At 36.0% G+C, this 18,057-nt stretch overlaps 1 protein-coding gene across 1 annotated transcript in view; it reads left to right on the top strand.

Annotated features, from left to right (window-relative positions):
* SOX6 (SRY (sex determining region Y)-box 6) overlaps positions 1 to 18,057 on the top strand; it is a gene marked incomplete at its 3' end in the record, with an annotated part of 84,859 nt that overhangs the window by 4,304 nt on the left and 62,498 nt on the right. Inside the window, exon 2 of the mRNA XM_010183400.1 lies at positions 11,680 to 11,890. Coding sequence (XP_010181702.1) covers positions 11,680 to 11,890 — 211 coding nt within the window. The remainder of the gene's footprint in view (positions 1 to 11,679; positions 11,891 to 18,057) is intronic.

The following is an 18,057-nucleotide window of genomic DNA, read 5'->3' on the forward strand; positions in this document are numbered from 1 at the left end:
GCAGCTTTAATCTAAAGAAATCTGGATTTTTTTCTCCAAATCACAGAATTCCGCCCCGTAACACTAAAAAGAAGAAAGAGGCAAATTCTGTTCCCATCCCAAATCCCAATATAATAATCTGGTAACAGTGTTTGTGAAGCACTTGCAGGCACTGTGCTGATCCCTATACGTGATGTGTCACTGTGATGGTCACTGTACTCTTCCCACTGATGTTCCTCTCCTGTCGATCACCATAGGGGGTACACAGTCAGTGTGTGGATGCGCAGAGTGAGGGCATCCACATCTCTCCGCTCTACTGTTCTATTGGAATGATGCAGTGAGAATGATGAGTTACAGGGAACCACAGCAGCAAGTCAAGTCTAAAGGATGGGTGATATTTCCCTGTGACTGAAGAAAACCAAACACATATACATATGCAAATACAAGTTAATTACCTCCAAATATATGCTACGTTTCCCTATACGTTTTGTAACATCATTCAGAGACCCCTTAGATTTAGAAATGAAATGTGTCTCGCTGCTGTTTGTGATAAAATCCATTGACATATATTTCATAATTATGTCAAGTCTCTGTCTTTTGCTGACTTCTTGCCAAAAGAGTAAAAGGCTTCCTACCTGTCCACTCTGCTGGTATGTACAGCAGTACTGATAGCAAACTTGAATATGCAGCAGGAAAAGTGACGATCTCTTAATGCCACATGTATTTGTTCCTTTTAAAATAATTTAAAATCACCACTTAGTAAATTTAACTTTATATAGCTTTATCAAAACCACTGGTATCAGAAAGGCAGAAATAGGTGGTATCCTGAAGGTCTCAATGTTTTAGTGCTCGCTGATTTTACATAAAAAAGCTCAATCCTGTCTTTCCGTCTGCTCATTGTTATTAACTTCTCATGTTGAAAGTTCCTCCCTTTAAAGAAAATAAAGTCAGGTTTTTAGGAAAGATCATTGAAAAATGTTTACACATGCTATACACTGTGAATTTGTTGTTATATAAATTCATGGCTTCAAATTCTCAAAAGTTATAGATACAATTACATGTTTTGAAATTTTATTTTTAGTTCATTTACAGACTGGATATGAGCATATAAAATGCATCAAATATAAATGCCCTAAACTCTGGCAATTCTGTATCTGCAAAATTGCTCATGCAGCTCCTATTTACATGTACATATTTGAGTTTTGTCATGATTGAAAGCAATTCTACTGTACTTGTGGTATTATTTCTGCATGCTAGGAAGTGCATTGAATTTTTTATCTAACTACAGAGATAAATACCTTCATATGTAATTGCATGGGTACAGAGTTTTGGCTGAACCTAGAGACAGATGATATGACATTTTATTTTTCCATAAAATAGACTTCTACAAACAATATATTGTGGAAAAGATAGAAATATTTTTTTTTCAAGCACATTGTTTTGATTCAAAAAGCATTCGCGTATGTGCTTAACCTGACTTTATTAGGACTACCAGCAACTATTATATTAAGCACATGCCTAAAGGTTTGAAAGATCAGGGTTTTTAGTTTTACTAGCTTTCGCATAAAAAGATGCTTACATTTTGTATGAAAAATAATTTTAAAATTCCCTAAAAGTGTGCAGGATAATATGCTTAATGGAGGTGGTGAAATACAAACTTGACTTTATTTGAAGAAGAATCAAACAGTTGTTCTTTTTGACAGGCCAGTTACACTTGTATTATTTTCACTTTGACACAGTACAATTTTTTTTACAAATGCACAGTCTATTTTAAACCTTTCTCTATATTCCAGGGTGAACCACATTTAAAGAGAATTACTCATCACCTGAATTCTTCGCAAAAGACTTGTAGTTAATGTTCATCTAAACCCAGTCATTTTATTTCTTTCTTTTATTTTAATGTTTCCTATTTTTATAAAGCAATTCCTGAAAAGTTTTTAATTCACTTCTGCAAATTGACATGAATTTTTTCAAGAGTAGAAGCATTAACATGCTCTAAATTGTTAATTTTTTTTTTCCTTGGGCAAGTAGGAATCAGGTATGCATGCTGATTAACACACTCCAGTCATTAACTTGTGATTATGTGGGCTGCATATTGAGCACCTGCCAAAAGATAAAATCCAGCACTTTACTACATCTGTGCAAGGACTTTTTTTGCTTTTCTTTTGTACTTTGACAGCTCAAGAGAAAACAGACTTTGGTATCTTTTTTCAGCATAATAAAAATGTGTACATAAAATGTCTTTATGGAGTAAGGAAAGATAATACATGTATTTACTTTAATCTTTGAGGCCATGAAAAATCCAAAGACTGAGACTTACACAGCACCAAGTGTAATACGAATATCCTAATGTATTGTATCACTGACATTCATATAAGGTTTACAAAATTCCTGCATGTTCATAAGGATTATCTGTTCTGGGATTCAGCCAATGTTATTGTAATTCACAACAGTTTTATGTTATACCTTTATGTCTCATAAATGTCTTGTTTTTATTTCAATCTTCCAAATGTTTAATCAGTGTTTACTTCAAAGAAATCCAAGTACTCGATGCAGTAGGCTGGTTTCCGGCATGCATTCCTCTGCAAATGCTAAAAGGGAAACGTAAAGCATGTAATACATGTCATGTATAGAGAAGGATTTCCATGCGCATTTGGTATTGCTAAAAACAAAAATCCAAATTTTATTTTGATTTTTACAATAGATCTAGTTATAAGTTAGACAACTAAGATGACCTAATAGGAGGAAGCTGGATATATACAAAGTGGTCTGGAATATCCAAGCCACGCAATCCTTGTTTTATTTGGCAGCTTCTGACAAGCATATATCACCAAGTATGTGTCTTTATTTACCCAGAAGGGAAACAGTGCTAATCAACTGGGACTGATCACAATGCATCTTCAGTTTCAGTTTAGATGAAAATGTAAGTATAAATACTCATTCTGTAGATAGCTGTCCATTACTTTTTTCATAATAAGAGGATTTAGCCAGGGACCAAGGCAAAACAGCCTCGATATTGTTGTTATAACCCCAAACCTGAACACAGGCAGTTAGGACATATGATATTTGGATAGTTAAGGAAATCCTTAGCATCTAAATCGTAAAAAAGCATACGTGAGTTTATGCATATAATTTGTGGGTGAGCTGATTGCCATATAGAAATTATTGTCGTTGTATTTAACAATTTTGAGGTGATTTTCTGTTCTGCAATGGAACAAAAAGCCTGTCAACATTTTCCTGAGATTTGCTCATTTGTAAAGAGAAGGGTTGAAGTCACATAGTTGAAAAACTTTAACCTTCTGAAATTTCTCTACCCAAAAGCTGGTGTACCTGGATTCATTTGGTCTGCTCCAACAACTGAGAATGAAGGGATCTCTGCAATTAAGGGGTTGTATTTCACACCAGACAAAAGGTCCCTGCCTATTTCTTCCAAGCAGGTATCTGGTCTTACAGTGGCCTATTCATCAGGCCATGTTCATATCATGCATGCCTGATTATTAGATCATCTCATTTTTAAGCTTTTGATCTAAACTAAAGTTATTTTCTGTCTCAATTTTTTTTTCTTAATTTAGGGTATTATTTCTTGACTTGCAGCTAATGCTTACTGTTGTATTGTTTCTTCCTGAGGTTTTTAGATATATACAAAAGACAGAATGCAAGCCTTTTACAGATTGCATTCAGCCTATACCTTGGCAGTGAAATCAGTGTAGGTTTTATAAGAATAAATGCTGAGTTAAAGACTTGAGGTTTTATGCCATTACTTGTCATTTGCCCTTCCACTAGCGTAATTTGCTGAGACTTTACAGATTATGTTCTCTCAATAACTCATAGCAGTCATTCTCAAGCCTTGGATTTAAATAAAATCTTTCTTAGTTTTTTTTTTAATCAGATGAGAATTGGAAAATGATCAATTAGATTTTTAATTTCTCTTAATTCTATTTAATTAAATTCCTCAAAACAGGAAACCTTATTTAATGTAGTGATTGGAAATGATTTTGTAAACATTTGCTTTCATTATATGTTAACTCCAGACTAGTTCCAAGTGCCAGCATGCCTCTAGTACTTGGAATCAAAACCACTTTGGATATCCAACTTTCCTGGGGTGTTTACATGTGTCCCATTCAATGCAGAGACAGATAAATATCCCTTTATAACAGAAAAACTTCATCCACATGGAAATAAGGAATTCAGCTAACACATTTTATGTTAGTAATATTTGCTTTCTACTTCTTTTTGGCCATTCATCCTGTGATTTTAGTTGAACTCTTACAGAAACAGTTTTCTCTCTGGCTATTGAGTAGGATTGCAGTCATCAACTTTCAAAGTTGTCGATAGTTATTCTTAAATTGTTAACTAACCCTGATTTTGTACAGCCTGCAGTTTCAGTTCCCAAGTTTTCCTTTTTTTTCACCTTCAGAGAGTTTCTCTCTTTGAAACAGAATCTATCCTCCCTACATGAAATAAATGCCACCATAGAGGAATTGCGATGCCTGCTTATTAAAATCTGCAGCCCAGGGCATTCCCCGCACCTAAGGCTCCCAATCAGAGAATCCACTTCACCAGACTGTTGCTCTGTCCTTAACCCTTACAAGGATCCCAAAGAGAGACCTGTCCTGAGCCAGTTCTCCACTCGTGATTATGGAGTCCCTAGGCTGAGATGTTGCTTCCCAGCCTCCAGATGCAGACCTGATATTGAGTACTTTGGCTATTCAGAGAAAGGAGCAAGGATGTTTTTAGCCTATGAACTTTCACCAATACAGCTGTCATTTTGTGTGTGTTTGCTCTATTTTGGAAGTGAAAGGGCTTCATAAAAGTTGACCCAAGTTGCTCATGATTCAGTTTGCAGATATTGCTATAAACATTAGCTACCCAATAAGAAAAATGCTGGGTCAAATTTCAGTACTTACATCACTTACAGCAATACTCTTTCATTTATCCTGTTAAAACCAGTGGGACCACTGATGTGAAAATGAACTACTTAAACTGTAGGAATCTAAATACACAAAATTATTTTTATTGCACTAACATGAAAATTATTATTATTTGATCAATTCATTTTCAACAGAAACATTTAAGAAAGTATGGGGATTTTCCTTCCTTTGTACAGAAACTAAGCAGCTCTCTTTTTGAAGAATTTTACCAATATAACTAGGGAACGAACATGCTAAAAATAGTTTTATCAGAGTAAGAGGCATGCTGAGATGTCCATACGTATCTTAATGTAACAGTTTTAAAGGGATTAGTATGGAGTATGAAGAAAATACCACGTATGTAGTCACAAAGAGTCCCTGTCTTTGCTTATACCAAGCCGTGTTTGTAATTATTCACAATTGTTTCTACTGTTAGCAAAACTACACTCGAGCCATTCACAGCAACTCTAAAAGGAACGGCCAACAGGACACTTACTGTTTACAGCAGGCAGCCTGGAAAGCTGATGAGGCTGAGGGCACTGTTGTTGGACCACATATATTCAGAGCAAACTTGAGATTGGTTAAAGAAGTGCGCTGCCCCTCTAACATGGAAAAGGCCAGGGATAGACCTAGGAGAGCTTTTACCATATTGCACTGGAAATCTTACTGTTGTTTTGTCACTGACATACGAGTAAGGGGGTAGCGGAGGTTTTACAGGTAAGTAAAAGTGTGATTTCATTCACAGGCCACCTATCCCGGAGTATTTTAGTATTCATGCTTTGCTGATTTCTGGTTTTCTGTCTTTTGTGCATTTATTTATTTATCTCCCTTTTGTCCACTTTGGAACCTAATCCTTAAATTTTAATGGCTATATATAGGTATTAAATCTGTTATAATAGGGACATTTTGTCAAAACACAAAGCACAGTGGGCTGAATGATCTGCAATAAAATTTTGTCTGTGCTAATGAGCTGACAAGGAAAAGTATACAGGAAAAATGTGCTTTGTTTACCTCAATAGTAAAAAACAGTGTTTCAAAAATAAACTAAGTTTTGTCCTTGCTGAATAGTAAGTGGCAGGAGTAGTGGTCCAGACTGAGTTTTTGTCTTCAGCTGCTGGGCAGTAAGATTTTCTGGTTCAGTCATCTCTGCAAAGAAATACTTATTCAATTTAAAACAATTCTATATCTGACACAGTAAGGCAAAGAAGAAAGGTTAAGATGTAAAGTCATCATACACATTGTTCCTTAAGCAGTCAGATTTTTGCCTAATTTTGTGTAATAAACTGTCTTGAAATTTTGTTTGCCAGTTACTAAGAGCTAGTCTGGAAATGCCACCATCGTGGTGGGCAAAGTCCGTGTGTGATACCCTTGTGTATTCTGGTATGGGCATACACAGCTGCTCCACAATTATCCAGTATTAGCATGTGAGTGGAAGGATAGTTTTATAAGTTTAGCAGAGGTATGGTGGGATCCTGAGCAATCTGCACCAGGTGTCACTTTGGATCAAACTGAGAAGAAAACCACTTTGCTGTGGCATCTGTAGTAAGCAATACTCTTACCTAACACTTCTAGTAGGACTGAATTCAAAATTTTACAAACTTGTTCATAAATTTCTTTTTTTCTATGGACTCCATTCTTATTGGAAGTAAAATATGCTTCAGATGGACATAATATTTTGATACTGACACTTTATTAATATGTAGATGATGTTCTGTTTCTTGAATGGAAATTGAATTAATCCTACTATAGTCAAGATCAAAATTGTGTAGGGTTTACTGTGACCAAATTTCACCAGTGCTGGATGAAGAAGAATACTCTGGGTTAAATCTTTTGTCCATAGATTAAATGTTTGCTTTTTATCTTATTTTAAGATATTTCCCTTTTTCTCCTCCTTCTTACTGAAATTGGTGAGAAAAGCACACCTCAAAGAATGCACCTTTCAAAGGGACTGTCATGTATGGAAAATATTATGTCAAGTTTAGACCTAAAATGCCATTTTAACTAAATACATTAATTTTGAGCCTGAGAAGTAAGGGATGTGTCAATTTTCTAGTGTATTATGTAGCTACTGGATGAATTTGGGCACCAGATTGTGTCCAAATACATTAAGTGGACATTTTTATCAGTCATATTCTCTTGCCCATTTTCTTACTAAGTATTATCAGTTATGCTGAGAAAAGTTGACTTGCATGGAGAATTAATTTTCATCAGTGCTGATGGATTGCTCAACTTGATTTTGCAAAATTAAAACATTTGAGTTTATCTTGGGTGGACACTTGCCTTCCCCATACTCCTCTTCCATGCTCTTGGAAAAAGCATGAAAAATACCTGTCTTATCTCTTTTCAGGACAAATGAACTGGTGCTTCCTCATTCTGTAAAAGGTGGCTTTGTAAATCTTCTCAAGGATAGAATCTCTTTCATTATTGAATCCTCCCATATTCAAAAGAACCAGGTTCTCCTTTCCTAACTATTAACGTATTTTCTTATTCTATGATAAGAAGCATGGCAGTGCTTTTCCATTCTGAACTCCGGATTTTCTAGTGAGAGTACCTTATGCATTGAAGTAAGAAGACCAAAAAACAACTTGTAGAGATGATATACCTCTTCTCTCAGATGACACACATGATCCACTAGTCTCTTTTAAGAGGATACTTGGGCCATAAGGTTGTGTTTCCAGTTACATTAGGAGCATATCTGCATGCTGCTTGTGAGTCTTAATGTGAATTAATTTTGATAGCCAGGCCTGCATCTGATGTATGAAGAAGGCACTGTGCCCACCTGGCCAGAAAAGTCAACGGCATCTTGGCCTGTATTAAAAACAGTGTGACCAGCAGGTCCAGGGAGGTGATCATCCCCCTGTACTCGGCACTGGTGAGGCCACACCTCGAGTACTGTGTTCAGTTCTTGGCTCCTCACTATAAGAAGGATGTTGAGATTCTGGAGCGTGTTCAGAGAAGAGCCACAAGGATGGTGAGGGGTCTGGAGAACAAGCCTTATGAGGAGCAGCTAAGGGAACTGGGGTTATTTAGCCTGGAGAAGAGAAGGCTGAGGGGAGACCTCATCACCACCTACAACTACCTCAAGGGAGGTTGTAGAGAGGTGGGTGCTGGTCTCTTCTCCCAGGTGATGGAGGATAGAACAAGGGGAAACGGCACCAAGCTGTGCCAAGGGAGGTTCAGGTTAGAGATAAGGAGGAAGTTCTTTACTGAGAGGGTCATCAGAAGCTGGAACAGGCTGCCCAGGGAGGTGGTGGAGTCACCATCCCTGGATGTATTTAAAGAGCAGGTAGATGAGGTACTTAAGGATATGGTTTAGTGGGTAGATAGGAGCGGTTGGACATGATGATCTCAGAGGTCTTTTCCAACCGAGCGATTCTGTGTGATTCTGTGATTCTGTATTTGATAGCTGCACTGCTGGTCACGCAGTGGGCAAGGTGCTGGGACACAATCGTGACATGCATTGGTCCACAAAAGATTATAAAGTCCACCAAACAAATTAAAATCCTTCATCAATTTGCTGTGGCCTTTATTTAATTTTCAACAAACCAAATGCTGAAGTAACAACTTCCCGTCATATAAAGCTGAGTCACCTTTCTAAAGAAAATACAACAGAAATGCTTCCCTTGCCTCATTTGTTTTTTGATCTGTCTAGTTTGCCATGAATGTAAGGTCAACATAACCTGTTCGTATGGTTAGAGTGAAAAAGAAAGCTGCCAACTGTAGATACATGGAATAAAAATATCTATTCTGATTGCGTAGCTATAAAATTCCTTCTGAAGTCTTTTCAACATTTCATTTTAGCTATATTTTATTTGTAGATTATTTGCAAATTTATATAGAACTGTAGAATGCATGGGAATTGGTTTTGTTTTTAGTTGATAACTGTACATGCAGCTGATTTCGATTTTTCTAGCCAAGTTCTACTAGTATTATATCAGGTGTTTATACTGGACTGGTCTGCAGTTTTTCCATTTGTCCATTTAATCCCTAGAATGTCTTTCAGTTTGCGCAGTTCTCCTGCTAATCAGCCGCTCTTTTTAACCATTTCGGATTTCAGGAAAAGATGGGACTCGGAAAGTCATTCTTTCTGGGTTTCTTAGAATGCTGATTCAGATAATACACTGCAAATATATTAGCTGATTAGTGACTCCAGTACTACAGCTGTAGGGCCAAACAGAACTAAAAATATTAGGAATACCTTTTAGTCTTCTATTTTTATTCTACTTTTTTATTACCCACAAAACTGACCATATAAAAGTACTCATTAGTTGGACAGATCCTCGTTCTTCCAAAGGCTGTCATTCTGCCTCCATTCCATAAATATACATCATTTGCATGCACTTTAACCTTGTCTCATCTTTATTATGGACATTGCAGTCTTTTAGGCAAGAAAAAGAAGTATGAATATATTGCTGGTGGCAGAACTTGGAGACTTACTAGTAGCAGAGGAGCAGTGTGCTGGACTATGTATGCATCCAGATGAGGGAGAACATGGATTATCAAGAGAAAGAATAATCAGTCGTTTCTACTTGCTCCACAGATTAGCCTTATCTTCTTGTTTCTGGCCTAAACAATAGGTTTAGTGTTCCTTGCTGAGACCTTGAAAAACCCTGCATTGAGCCTGGTGGATGTGCTTCACATACTGTAAGAGAATGCTGCTTCCCTGAGAACAAACACCTTTAAAATTATTAAGTTGCTCTTATACTGCAGTCTTCAAAGGTGAAAATGACATGTTATGTAGAATTAATTCTTCACTGAGGAAATGTTTTATAGAAATTCAAGTTTTAAATTCGAAAAATAGTAGAAGATGCTTTTTTCATCTCCATTGCAACTTAGAACAAGTTTTAAGAGAAATGCAAAATAGTTTTCAGAAACAATTCAAGATAAGAAAGCCTTCCTTTTCTAAAGGCAACTAAGTAATTTCAGCTCTATACCTGGTCTATCTAAGCTATTGTTGTCCTTCATGATGTTTGATTCTTTAATGAATACAAATGGATGAAAGAAAAATTATTTGATGGATGAAAAAATGAAGGTAAAAGTTTTTTTCCATGTTCTTCTGTCTGCACTTCCAAAATCTCTGTCACTGCTCCTGTTGTGACAGGGCTGCTGCTACTGCTGGGATGCAATTGCGTCCTCTGGTTTCCTCCCTTAGTGAATAAATACATTTTCAACATCACTAGCAAATCCTTCCTCCTCCTCCAGTGGCAATAATAGTGTTTTGCTGATCATATACTGCTGTTCCTGATAGTGATTTGTCACCACCACCACCTATGCAGTCCACAGCCCTTAGTTACCACACTTGCTCATTGTTAGTGTTGCTCCTTCTGTAACGTTGCACAGCTACTTCTTAATCATTCAAGAATCAAGTAGAGATTTATGTCTGATGTTGTTGCCAGTGGTTAATGTTTTCTAGTCCCATCTTTCTTCAGACCTTGTTTCACTTGGGACATTTCCCAACACAAGTTTCTCCAGTACTATGTAGGTGGGTATTTTTGGCTCATAGAGTAGTGGGAATATTATTGTTTGTGGGGAACACTATGCATTGAGAAAAGGATTTTTGGTAGAACTATTAATTCATCTCTTAATTCTTAAATATATTGCCACTACTCTTTTGCTCTTTAAATTTAAAGAAAATCTGTGTTATGCCGTCAAATATGCACACTAACATTTCTAGGCATACCATAAACAGAAGTCCTTAATACTTTTTTACCCCACACTTTTGGTGCTCCTAACCTGGTATCATTAAAAATTAAATTAGAATAATATTTTTTAAAAGGGAAATGTGTGAAAAATTCCCATAGTTGAGTTTCTGAGGGCAAATTGAAGAACTTCTGCTCTTTTTAGTTGAAAGAGTGAAAGCAGAGATGCAGTGAATATTGCATCTATGGTTGGGAGAATGAGGAATTTGAGCCAAAGAAATTCATGAAGGGCTTGACTGTTGGGTGGTACCACAAAACTGAGGAGAATTGGCATTACTCATTGCTTTTTGATGCCTTTTTTAATTATTAGCGTATTGCTCAGATACTCTTAACAAGGGACATGAATCCTTTTAACTTCTCTTTCTGTGTTTTTGACTGTATAACGCCTTCTTTTTTACATATAATCTCAATACCTATCAGCATACATGACTTGTTCTTCCATAAACTCATTTCCTAGCTCATTCTTGTCTATGTTAGCCTGGAAAGTAACTTCTCCTTTTGTATAATAGAAGCATTATAACTGGTGTTCTTTAAGAAAAGTGTTTAATTAAAAGAGCAATGAATAAGCATAAGTAGACACATAGCATAATATTTATTTAACTGTGAAGTAGATTTCTAGCTCCTCCGTCATTACTGGTTTCACTTCTTTTCTAGTTTTAAACTTATGTTGTTTTCCATTAGCTGAGGATCTATCCAGGAATAATTTGTCCTTGCTTCTATTTTCTCTCATAGTGCTACATGTATTGCCCTTACTTAAGGAACTACATAAAACTGTAAAAGCTTAACACATTAATTGAAAAATGTGTTGAAGTGGCTTGTTTCTGAAAAGGAAAATCCTTGATAAGGAGTATCTCAGGTACAAAGTATGATTGTTAGAAACAGAGAGAGTACTGGCCTTAAGGGAAATAAAGCCTTGTCAAGCGCTGAAACTGAGAAATTAAAATCATAATGCTCATTTTAGAAACTGGAGGATACATGTAGGCTCGTTACTATTACAGGCTAATGAATAATGCTTTCAACTTTTGCCTGTTTGAGATCCTTCTGACATAAAAGAATAGCCTATGTTTTCACATTGTATTGTTTCTTTGCAGGAATCAGAGAGTAATAAGTTATGTTCCCTATATTCCTTCCGAAATACCTCTACCTCACCAAACAAGCCTGACGAAGGAGGTCGTGACCGCAGTGAGCTAATGACCAGTGTTAATTTTGGAACACCAGAACGCCGCAAAGGAAGCCTTGCAGATGTGGTGGACACACTGAAGCAGAAGAAACTAGAAGAAATGACCAGAACTGAACAAGAGGGTATGTGTTGGATAAGACCGATACGGTTTCCCCATCCCCAAACTCTACAATTTTTATGGCATAAAGAATGTGTTGGGTATCAAAAGCCAGAAAATTGCATAATTGGCAAGGCCTAGGATAAAGTTATTCACAGGTTACTATGGCAATGGTACTTTGAGATCCATTAGGGATTTTAGGCAATTATGCCAGTTTTTTAAATCTTTCTAAATTGTGTTTGTCTTCTGTGAGAAAAAGCAAGAATGTTGGTTTAGGTGAAAACTCAACTCTTACTTGAAAGGTTATAATGAACGCTTAACTGATCATAGAGCTGTGAAGGATGTTCTTCAATAGTACTTGTTATTTTTCTTTTAAAAGATAAATGTTTATTTTAAACAATAGGAATGAATAAAACATAAGCTGGTTTGTTTTGCCTTAGAAATTCTCATCTTTCATCACATTAATGATCCAGCAGCTGTGGTAAGGAGAATGGGAACGGTTTTAAGTGTGAAGAGGTACCTAGTTCTGACCAATATATCTACAGTGGCGGGTGAAGAAGTCAATTTTTTTACAGTCAGCTCAGATATTGGTACAAATGTTAAAATAGATAAAAATGAGGAGAAATCTTTCAGATCTAAGGCAGTTATGTATTTGGTCCTTATTCTGATATTTTCATTGAATTTGCTAAGATCTTGGACTTGATAGGGACTAAACAGAATTTGAGAATGATTTTATCTATATGTGTGACATGGTCAGGGTCCACTATGAAAATCTCTCCTCATGTCAAGCAGAATGAAATCTTGGTTGCTTCTGCAACAATATCTTCTAGTCTGTGAGCTCATAGAACCTTCCCTGGGTTTGAACCAGGATAGATGTGAGAGCAGGAGGCTCTTAAATAGATAAACAGGTGTGGAGGCATCTGTTTGGATTCTGTTAGTTACTTTACCAGGGTTGTTTTGTGGCATTAAAAATAACCCAAGAAGAACAACATAGTAAAACCACAAGGCAGTAGAACTTTGTGATCCCTTTTTTCTTTGAAATATCAATGAGTTCAGAATGATTTTATCTCCTCAGTTTCATGGTATGGTCACAATGGTGCATTTCAAACAGTGCACTTTAGGATCCCTTGGCTCCATGTGGCAATGTAGATTTCAATTAAAATTGATACTGATACAATGATATGTTTAAATATGGGATAAATAATGTAGGGATGGAAGTGGGCTTTCAAGTTTCTTGGCATAATTATTAAATGCCAGCACATAGATAAATGTATTCCATAGGTGTCCTTTCTGAAGCTGGTGAAACTTCTCAAAAGAGAGAATGTCCCAGATTCTTTATTACCATCTGTCTGTTTTCAGCTGTAAATATCACTCTTTTAAAAATTGCTTTCTTAAATTTGGCTGTTAGGCTAGGAAAACTATTTTAAATGTTGCTTTGGCAAAGCTGTTTTTTACAACCAGTAACAGTCATTTGACACTCCATGATAATCAAAGGTCTTGGCTCACATTTTGCTGCGAGAGTATACAAGTTGCTGTTGATTATAGTGACACCACAGCTAAGACTTTTGCAGGAGTATACTGAACGGTGTGCTAATAAAAATACGCATCAAAAAGTTTAAACGTAGTATCTTACTGTAAGGATTCAAGCATTTCATAGCTTATTTTTGTATGAATTGTCAAGAACTTTCTGCACTTCCTCTGTATTAGTATACACTAGTTGATTTAGGAGAGGCATGTGCAGAACAGAGAGACCCCTCTCGCTGAGTCTGAGCTTTTCATCGTGTATGTTCTCACCAGTTGCATAATAAAGGTCACTTCTGATCTATAAAATAATCCTTTCATAGACCACATTATACTGGAAAAGTATTTTAAAGTCTGACTGTAAGTTCAAAGGTAGTTGACTGTATCTTCATGTTAAGTTCTTTTCAATTCATCCAGCAATTTCTGTAGGAAAAAGGGTCATTTCCATTTTACAGAAAACAATGAACATCTAACTCATACCATATAAAATAACACAGAAAAATAATTAATAAAAAGATTGGAGATTCTTCAAGATTTTACACTTGGGAAGTTCAATGGTTTCAAACTTCTGTGCGGACTAGGAATACCAAATTCTTATGAAAGATTTAATACTTATTTCAGTATTGAGAGGTTTCTCTGAATTAAAAAGTAGTAAACTCTCCATACTTGTTTGACTGGAATAAAATAACATTTTAAAAATAATTACTATTTTAAGACTCTGGTCTTTCGTGTGACTGTGGGTGCTGTCTCTGACTCAGTGCAGTCAGTTGGAGAAATGAGGTCTGAGATTATGAAAATATTTTACTATCTTATAGTCTATTTTAAACAACCTAATTAATAGCCTGATCACACATGTAACATGCATGATGCTCTTTAACATGTGTCTTTTGAAATAGGTTTCTATGGAGTTCCTTTCTTAAAATGGTATGCAGCCAATGCTGTTGAGGAGCCCTTTGTGTAGAAAGTCCTGATCTGTCACAAAATTGCTTATTCCAATTGAAAAACAGCTGCTGATTTTTTTAGCAAATGGATAGCATAATATAATTGCTTTAATGAATGTAATGAGGAAAGGACATGTATACTGTGGACTGTTTACTGTATACTGTGTAAAATCTGTGGGGCTGGAAGTCTTGCTTCACTCCTTTAAATAAATTAAATAAATTAATAGTACATGTTAGCATCTTCTATAAGGAGGAGCTCCATGACCATTTATGTAGCTGTGGGAATTGGGTCATAAATCAAGTTAATTGTAGAGTTGTAAGTGGAATAAAGAACTCAAGAATTCCAGTCATCTGCTCTAAACCCCATGCAAATACAGCAACAAGTCTTTCTTAATAATTTTGCAGCAACTTTCTGGTCCATCTATACGATCTGAATTTGAGTTCTAGGAGTTGCTGGTGTCAAATACATAAATATTTTGTGGTATACCTTCAGATATTAGGTGTCTGTTATCCTTGTTTATACTACTTGTGGTCTCTGTTGGAAAAGAAATATATACTGAGACTTTATCATGTCTAAATAGATATATTTAGTCAGAGTCCTTTGGCTTCTGAAAATAAGTTATCTAATGAGAATTTCATCTGAGCAGCTGTGACTGAGGAGGTCAACAGACACTGCCTAAGAGAATATGGCCCAGCTGGTTAAATCTGGTTGTTGTAGTGATTTAAATGGTCAAGTGCTGCTTGTAATCCAGCACCGTCTGTTTAAAAGTGCTTCCGTATAATGTACAGCTGTTTTAATCTCTCTTTAATAATAGTGCTTCAGCCAGCGTCATGTCTTGTGTATAATACTGGGAACATGAGCATCTCATACAGGACTGATTATACCTTAGGTATATTTTTAGCATTATTTTTAATTTGAACAAAGATTACTGACATCACAGGATAAACGACATTTTTTTACTTCATGGTTCAGTATTTGCATACTTTGTACATTCAGGGTTTCCTGTGTCTTAATTTGTAATGATTTAGAGATGAGAGAACTGTAACTTGAAAAAAAATGAAAAATGCTACAAATATTTAATTTGAGTATGTAAAGACTTTGCTGACATGTATTCTTATAGGACAGAAGAGGTCAGAAATGAACAGATGTCTAATATAATCAACAATTTTAGACTCTAGGGCCTCTTGGACAACTTCAGTGTATTCATTATCTTAGTTTTTCTGTCAGCAGAAGGATTGTTTTTCTAGCTTTTTTCTTTGGAAGTGTCCTCCATATAATCAAGTATTAAATCTCTTCACAGCTCAGATGAAGAGTTTATGTTAGATAGTATGGTCAGACTGCTTATTTCCCTTTCTATGCCCCTTCAGTGAAAGACCTTTCTTTCAGAATGTTGCTTGTAAATCTGTCTCACAGAAGTAATGTATCGCCTGGGCTGCCTGAATTCTAGGCTGAGAATTGGCTTCCAGGCAGCTATCCTACTGTACTTCATCATAAGCCTCTACGAGCAATAATTAGTAGTACACATCTTGTCTGTAGCTAGGAGAGCAGATTTCCCCCTTTCAGATCTGGAATGCTAGTTTGGCAGGTCAGCTGGCACTTCTGAGCTGGAAACTGGGCATGTCATTTCTTCTAAGTGCTAAGCCCTCATTACTCAGGGCCTGGATTCCTAATTCACTTTTAACCTTGATTCTGAGCAATGCACACAGTATCATTTTTCAACCAAGCTCAGTCCACAATTCTAGCACAACCTTTTTACAAACTGCTTCCCATTCTTGTTTCTTCCTTGAAAACTATAGCTGAACATTCAGAGATCAAAGATTTTTATGTATGGATGTTGGAATAATTAACATCTATATAAAGAGTAGTATATTCATAAATTTCCGTCTATTCTCTGTCATATGAACCTGTTTGTACTTTCTCTATGAGTGGATGTATGTAACTTATAGTGATATAAAAACACGTCCAAAGCTATCTAAATTAAAAATTAAGAATTCACCTGTATTATTTATCTTATATGCAATAGGGAAAATCTTACTACACTGCTTGGTAGTGGTGGTTTGTCTGATTTTGTGCTTTGGTTTTTTTTTTTCCTCCAGCTTTGTTAGTTAGTAATCGTTGAAGGCTTTCTTCTACATTGACCTAAAATAGGTTAACACTTCCCCTATAACATTTTCTACTGAGCCAGAAATACTCAAGTATTGCACACACAAATATGTAAATATTTCCTGATGACTTCACTGGGAGGTAAAGAAATATAAACTTTCATACACTGTGTTTTGTAACTGGACACTGGTAAACCATTTTGTTGGTAATTTTGTGCAGATTTTTGGTTTTTTTTTGTTGTTGGGCTGTTTTGGGTTTTTTGCTATTGTTAGTTTTGGTTTTATTTTTTTTAATAGTATCTGTGTGTGTTCTATTGTGTTAAATGAATGGAGAGTTTCAGTTTTGTATTCTTTGTTTTAAGCCTGCCACAGCTGAGAACAAAGTTCAGGCATATACATTTGTTTTTCTGGTATAGTTTTAAGAATAGCCTTTGAGGACACTACACGTAAGGAATCTTTTGTGGATCAGGTCTAGAAGTGAACTACTGACTGTCTGCGGTCAGTGAATATTTTGAATGTTTTTCAGAAGTTTTACTGAGATTTAAATCAGGGTATCTGTCTTGTAGTATGCTCTATATCCACAATTTCTGCTGATGAAGGCATGATCCCTGGTTGTCTTAATACACCTGGCATTCATAGTCCCCTTGGGTAGATGCTTACTTTCACCATTTTGAGATGCTCGCATTACGTCGAGGAGATGTCTTTTTTCAGCTCTGAATATTTGTGATAAGTAGAATATTTTTCATTAGAACAAATGGGCTTTCAGCCTTCCTTTATTGTCTCTGAACCTGAGCTGTAGACAGGGGCAGATTAAACTGAAATAGGCCGAAATCTTCTCAATGCCATCATCTAGTGATCGTTCCAACCAGCTCTTCCTCTCTGACTGTGTTTTACAATGCTTTAACTTCAGGGGTCATCTCATCTTTTCCTGTAATCCCACTCTACCTCTCAATTCTGACATTTACCAATTCTGGATAAAATTTAATTTGATTTAATTTAATTTATTTTTAACTGTGTGATAAGTTGTCTCCATGCTTCCATTTTATACAATTTTCTATGCTATGCTCCTCAACATTTTTGTTTCATTTTTAAGCATGGTATAAGATCTGCTATCTTTACACTATTTGTATGTTATTAGTATTACAGAAGCATTATTTAAAAAGCATATCTAAAAAGCCAGCTTTTTCCTTAGGGCAGTACAAAAGGCAAGTTCAGTATGAATAGGTACAACTGGCATTGGGCTCTGTGGTGAAGAATGTGAGTGAGTAAATAGCTGTAAAAATATGGAGGGTTGCATCAGTTGTGTGATCTTAGCAGCAGAAAAATAAATTCAGACTTCATTGGTTTCTGATGTACTGTGACACAAACAACATTATGATCAGATCAGGCTTTAGAATGGGAATCAAAATACATTTTGTAGTCATTAGGTTAATGGCAGGGCCTAGACTGCAATACTTCCCTTCCTAAAATTGCTAATGTAAATATGAAAATACGAGGGAAAGATAGGGCTTGAAAGTGGCTGGTCTTGTATGCCATTGTGTTTTCCAAGTTCTGTAGGGTGAACGACCTCAGATTTCTTTGGTGATGAACTTTAGTTTTAGTTGGTCTTACTTGCTTTGCCATTCCT

This window comes from Mesitornis unicolor, unplaced genomic scaffold (assembly GCF_000695765.1).
Source record: "Mesitornis unicolor isolate BGI_N332 unplaced genomic scaffold, ASM69576v1 scaffold18994, whole genome shotgun sequence".
NCBI lineage: Eukaryota > Metazoa > Chordata > Aves > Mesitornithiformes > Mesitornithidae > Mesitornis > Mesitornis unicolor.